Source organism: Sinocyclocheilus grahami, unplaced genomic scaffold, assembly GCF_001515645.1.
Source record: "Sinocyclocheilus grahami isolate Dianchi unplaced genomic scaffold, SAMN03320097.WGS_v1.1 scaffold229.1, whole genome shotgun sequence".
NCBI classification, from domain to species: domain Eukaryota; kingdom Metazoa; phylum Chordata; class Actinopteri; order Cypriniformes; family Cyprinidae; genus Sinocyclocheilus; species Sinocyclocheilus grahami.
This window is the reverse complement of record NW_015505408.1, coordinates 879843-886649: the sequence shown is the minus strand read 5'-3', so window position 1 is coordinate 886649 and position 6807 is coordinate 879843. Positions and strand designations below refer to the sequence as shown.

The 6807-nt window shown below is 34.1% G+C and overlaps 1 protein-coding gene across 1 annotated transcript in view; it reads left to right on the top strand.

The window, feature by feature from the left end:
* The window catches only part of LOC107597200 (filamin-B-like), a 44250-nt gene extending 41455 nt beyond the window's left edge, over positions 1-2795 (top strand). Inside the window, exons 31-33 of the mRNA XM_016288155.1 lie at positions 2149-2367; positions 2448-2702; positions 2788-2795. Coding sequence (XP_016143641.1) covers positions 2149-2367; positions 2448-2702; positions 2788-2795 — 482 coding nt within the window. The remainder of the gene's footprint in view (positions 1-2148; positions 2368-2447; positions 2703-2787) is intronic.
* The last annotated feature ends 4012 nt before the right edge of the window (positions 2796-6807 follow it).

The window sequence follows — 6807 nt, the reverse complement described above, 5'->3', positions numbered from 1 at the left end:
GATAGAATTTTTTGGCCTTAATTCTAAGCGGTATGTGTGGAGAAAACCAGGCACTGCTCATCACCTGTCCAATACAGTCCCAGCAGTGAAGCATGGTGGTGGCAGCATCATGCTGTGGGGGTGTTTTTCAGCTGCAGGGACAGGACGACTGGTTGGAATTGAGGGAAAGATGAATGCGGCCAAGTACAGGGATATCCTGGACGAAAACCTTCTCCAGAGTGCTCAGGACCTCAGACTGGGCCGAAGGTTTACCTTCCAACAAGACAATGACCCTAAGCACACAGCTAAAATAACGAAGGAGTGGCTTCACAGCAACTCTGTGACTGTTCTTGAATGGCCCAGCCAGAGCCCTGACTTAAACCCAATTTAGCATCTCTGGAGAGACCTAAAAATGGCTGTCCACCAACGTTTACCATCCAACCTGACAGAACTGGAGAGGATCTGCAAGGAGGAATGGCAGAGGATCCCCAACTCCAGGTGTGAAAAACTTGTTGCATCTTTCCCAAAAAGACTCATGGCTGTATTAGATCAAAAGGGTGCTTCTACTAAATACTGAGCAAAGGGTCTGAATACTTAGGACCATGTGATATTTCAGTTTTTCTTTTTTAATAAATCTGCAAAAATGTCAAAAATTCTGTGTTTTTCTGTCAATATGGGGTGCTGTGTGTACATTAATGAGGAAAAAAAATTAACTTAAATGATTTTAGCAAATGGCTGCAATATAACAAAGAGTGAAAAATTTAAGGGGGTCTGAATACTTTCCGTACCCACTGTATGTCTTCATTGTAACTCGTCTAGTGGCAGAAAAAGTGTAAAGCTCACAGAGACATTCAACTCTGTGCAAAGCATTAATGTGGTACCTAGAAATATATTTCAGCTGCGTAAGACAAAAGAAAAGCCACATGGTTAACTTAAAGGAAAGAATATGTTAGGTTTTACAATGAAAAGTGTCAGAATAGTCTCTGGTTCCCGCTGCTGGTGTCTGATAAAGTCTGTGTGAACACAACATCGCTGACGACTGATCGCTGTTTATCGTTTACAGATTGTTCAGAATAAAATACTGAGTATATTTTGTAGCTTTAAACATTTCCTATTTCTACATCAGTAGCAAAATACTGTAGACTGTCACATGACCTTATTATGTTGCATGTTTAATTCATTATATTGTTATATATATATTATATTGACTAAATAAATGATTGTTTAAATACATTTTATAATTAAATATTAGAAATGAATGGTACATTTATATTTATAAATTTGACCATGATTAATTAATTATATATTATATTATCTAAATTAATTACTTTTTATATATTTATATATCATTAAATAATATACATTATTAATACATTTATTTATACATTTGGCAGTTTAATTCATTCATTATATTGTTAAATAACTAAATGTTTATATTTTTATATATCCTTAAATAATATAAATTAATATTTATAAATTTGTCCTCATGTTTAATTCATTTATTATTATTATTAAATAACGAAATAACTTACTGTATATATTTATATATCATTAAAAAATCCAAATGAATAATAAATGTATATTATATTGTTTATTTGTATTATATTGACCTCACGTTTATTAGAACTAAATTACTATTTCTATATAACTAATATAAATTAATAATATATTTAATCACATTATGTTGCTTGTTTAATTCATCAAATGCCTTCAGTTATAGTCTCAGAAATGTTGTTTTGCTGTAGTCTAAAATTGTCAACTCAATACTTGATTGAACTTATTTTTTTGGTTGGTTTATTGCAAGAAAATAAATTAATGAAATGTTTTTGTTATCACTTTGGATGTATTTGTCATACTGGAAATTGCAGGTCAGGTCAAGCACATTGCATGCTGGGATGCTTCACACAGTGTGGTGTTTGGCTCACTATGCAATTTGGTAAATGCAGTAGGTTGTTTTGGTTTCCATGCATAAAATCTACTGCGCACACTGCATGCTAAAGAAAGAAAGTATGCTATTCTCAACAGCCATTGTGATGCCACCTTTGATGGTTGACAGGAAACAGAAGCGAGAAAATTGTAGTTGTCATGAACCAGTTTATCATACATGCAAATACACCATCCTCCATTCCCACACTCTCATCATACTGACTCTCTCGCCTCGTCTGACAGGTAACCAGGCTGAGTTTACCATCAATAACACCAAAGCGGGGCCGGGATCTCTGGCCGTCACCATCGAGGGCCCGTCGAAGGTCAAGATGGAGTGTCAGGAGTGTCCCGAAGGCTTTAAAGTGCACTACACACCAATGGCCCCTGGAAACTACATCATCACTATCAAATACGGCGGCCCCAACCACATCAGCGGAAGCCCGTTTAAAGCCAAAGTCACAGGTGAGCCGAGCCGGACTGATCAGAGCTGAAGTGATTGGGTTGTGTATGATGGTGTGTGGTGATGACTGTCTGGTGTTCAGGGCCGCGGCTGGTGAACGTGACTAACGCCAGCGAGATGTCCACTCTGATGGTGGAGTCGGTGAGCAGGGCGAGCAGCGTGAACTCATACAGCGCCTCTCCCAGAGCCGCTTCTGACGCCAGCAAGGTTCTCAGTCGAGGTCCGGGTCTCAGCAAGGCCTTCGTGAGCCAGAAAGCGTCTTTCTCTGTGGACTGCAGTAAAGCAGGTGAGATCTCGGGTTATTACTGGACACAAATTGAGCATGAGCCAGATAAAAGTTTATTACAGGGAACAAATTCAACAAAATGCAATAAAATGCACTTTATATACAGTCTTATGTATACTGAAGTGTGTGTGTGCAGGGGCTTAGATCACTCGGGGGACGTGTCCTCCCACATTTAATATCACGTAAATTTGTCCCCCGCACTTTTTCAGGCAAGTGTGTTTGCATAGAGGTTTTCAAGAGCCGGTGTAAATAAATATAGATTTAAATTCAAAGAGACAGGATAGTCTGTGCATGATCTGATGTTTTATTCGGACCCAGAATAAGGCGGTGCGCTAAACACTCCATGCGGTGTATGTTTCATTCATACTCGAAGCCGGAGGGCGCTCTCGCGCAGAAAGTCGTACCAGGAAATCCCTAATATGGACAAAAGCGTCTCTTGTTGTATGAAAACAGTTGTTTACTTTTCACAGAAACGCAGAAACATAAACAAATCATTATTATTGGTTATTGTCCAGCAATGTATTTGATTTCTTAGCCAATTAAAAGCTAGAAATAAGAGAAAAATGTAAGTTGCCTATACTCTACCAGATTTTTTATGTTTTTAAAGAAGTCTCTTCTGTTCGCCAATTTATTTGATCTAAAATACAGCAAAACAGTAACATTTGTAAATATTTTTACTATTTAAAATAACTGTTTTCTATTTAAATATATGTTAAAATGTAATTTATTCCTGTGATTTCAAAGCAGAGCTTTAGCATCAGTACTCCAGTCACACGATCCTTCAGAAAGCATTCTAATATTCTGATTTGCTGGGGGAAAATATATATATTATGTTGAAAACAATGTAGAATTTTTTTCAGGTTTCTTTGAATAGAAAGTTAGAAAGAACAGCATTTATCTGAAATAGAAATCTTTTGTAACATTATAAATGTCTTTATCACCACTTTTGATCAATTTAAAGCATCCTTGCTAAATAAAAGTATTAATTTCTATAATTTCTTTTCCAAAAAAATAAATAAAAGTACTCTGACTCTTAAGTTTTTGAATGGTAGAGTGTATAATGGTACAAAAGCTTTTCATTTCAGATAAATGCTGATCGTTGGATCTTTCTTTTCGTCAAAGAATCCTGAAAAAATGTACTCAACTGTTTTAAATATTGATAATAATAATTATTAAAAAAAAATTCTTGAGCAGCAAATCAGCATATTAGAATGATTTCTGAAGATCATGTGACTCTGAAGACTGGAGTAATGATGCTGAAAATACAGCTGCGCATCACAGAAATAAATTACATTTTAACATATATTCACATAGAAAACACTTATTTTAAATAGTTCACACTTTTGCTGTATTTTGGATCAAATAAATGCAAGCTTGGTGAACATAAGAGACTTCTTTAAAAACATTAAAAACCTCAGTGTTCAAAAACGTTTGACTGGTAGGATAATATTGTTGTTGTTGTTATTATTATTATTATTAAATATTTCATTTTATTAAATGCCCTACAGATTATGAACATTTTGGAGAATATGTGGGTAGATCATTTTATTAAATAATATACTTTATTAATAATAAATGATAATAATGATAGAAAAAAATATATTTATTTTAATATTAAAATATATATATATAAATGTGTATATAAAACATTTATTTATATTATTATTACAATTAAATATAATATGTAAATGTATATTAAACATGTTGATGTTTTTGTTTTATATTATTTATATTTATACATTTAAAAACATGTTATTTACTTTACTATTAATTTAAAACATTTTAAATAACATTTATTTTAGCATTCTAATTATTTTGTAAACCCCAATACAATGGCAATATTGTTTTTGCGTTTTATATACACAGAATATGCAATCATAACTCTTTATCATGGCAGTATTGCCTAAACTACATTTTATAAGGCATAATTGTGTTTTACCATTTGTTGTCTCACATACATCTCGCATGTATTTGTGTTTTTTTAACACGTATTTTGTGCGGCAGCTCGTCATACATATTTTTCCAGTTATTGTAAAAAAAAAAAAAAAAAACGAGCGAGGCAGTAGCTACTGACAGTGTCGAGTAAAAATGGACGAAGATGCGAAAAGCGAAGGAATAGACTTCATTTGACTCATTTATGCTGGAACCACTCCGATTGATTCAAATTAGTGACTTCGATCATTTAGTTTAGTGATTTTACTAGCAAAAACCAGATCGAAAGAGCCATTCATTTTCGAATTTCTACATAACTTGTAATGCTTTTAAAAAGCACAGTGATTGGTGAAACAGGTCTTTTCGAAACTCTGAATCAGTTAAACCATCGCAGAATGATTCACTGTTTCGAAGTGCTCCAATCAGATTGGTTCTCACGAATCATTTGATTCCGAGCAGGACTTCAATTCACAAATCTCCTGTTTGAAAAACAGTACTAATTAAAGACATATTATACACATACAGCGTATGTCTGCATTTAACAACTTTTAGTGATTTATGAAAAAGCACAATATTAAATGGCCAACAGAGATTAAACTAGGTGTTTGAAATCAATACACAAAATTACTGCAAGAGGAAAAAAAGCATAACTGATATATAACCTATGTGACAACTTGCCCTGTTCTCCCTTAATCGTGTCATTTGTCAATTTTCCTTTCTTTTTTTCTTCTAGTGAGCATCAGAGCTCAGTGTCTTCTGTTTTTGTTACTTACGACACAACCGTTCAAAAGTTTGGGGTTTGTAAAATTTAGTTTTTATGAAATAAAATTTATAAAATTAATCAAAGCTCGCTTTGAAGACATTTATAATGTTACAAAATATTTATATTTCAATTAAATGCTGGATGTTTCCACAAATATATTAATCAGCACAACTGTTTTCAATACAGATAATAATCATAAATGTTTCTTGAGCAGCAAATCAGCATAGCAGAATGATTTCTGGAGTAATGATGCTGAAAATTCAGCTTTGATCACAGGAATAAATTCAATTTGAAAGATATATTCAAATAAAAACAGGTATTTTATATAGAAATAATATTTTACAATTTTACTGTTTTTACTGAATTTTTGATTATATAAGTCCATCCTTGATGAGCAGAAGAGACTTCTTGTAAACACATTAAAATAATCTTACTAACCCCAAACTTTTGAACAGTAGTTTAGAATCTCGATTAGATTATATTTACCTCCTGCTCAGCGAGGCCAAATTCCTCTTTAAAATGAAACACCTCCACTGATTCAGGATTCACAGCCTCGGTCATCTTCTCTCCGCAGAGGACGACCCTGCAGCACAAGAAAATGGGAATGTGTTGGTCATCACATGTTAACTGAGACGTTAGTGGATGTTTGTCCTTCATAAAATCAGGTGGAAGTTTTACAGACAGATTTAACAATATGAGTATTACACTTTCATTTTAGACCCTCAAAAAGTGTTTCAACATCAGAAAATCATACTAGTAAAATTTGACTAACTTGTCATTTAGTTTATGCTTTTATACTAAACCACTATGAGCACACTTACTAAGGCTATAAACACCCAGGTCATGGGTTCAAATCCCAGGGAAAGCATGAACTGAAAATATTGTTTACGTTGAATGCAATGCCAGTCTCTGCATAAAAGCATCTGTTAATTGTAAATGTAACCTGACCCTAAAATCTAGGAACGTTGTTCCAAGACCAACAAGGTTGTTGGTTCATGGTCTTATTAGTCGGCAAGTTAGGTCAGAAGTCACGCACGTGAAATGCAGGGGAGAGATCAAAACAAAACAACGGTCACGAATTAGAAGTACAAAACGAGGATTTGTAAAGAAGAATGTCAGAGGATTTCGATATAAGCCAAGAGGAGACTGGTTTTCCTTTGCTGAAGTAAGGAAACTTTGCTTCCTTTGATTCTATTAAAGGGGTCATATGATACGAAAAAATAATGTTCTTTTTAGCAGCATCATATGACCCCTTTAACAAACGTTGGATTCCACGAGACTCACCGGCACATGCGCAACGCTTTGAATCCAGCAATTATTTATTTACAAATTGTAAGATCTGATTATGACAAGTGTGGTATAAAAGCTTTTGTTTATTAGAGGAATAATTGGTTATCTGGAAAATGTTACAGTGCGACCATGCTTTTGGATGCCGTTCGACCCCATAGCCTACATTTACGC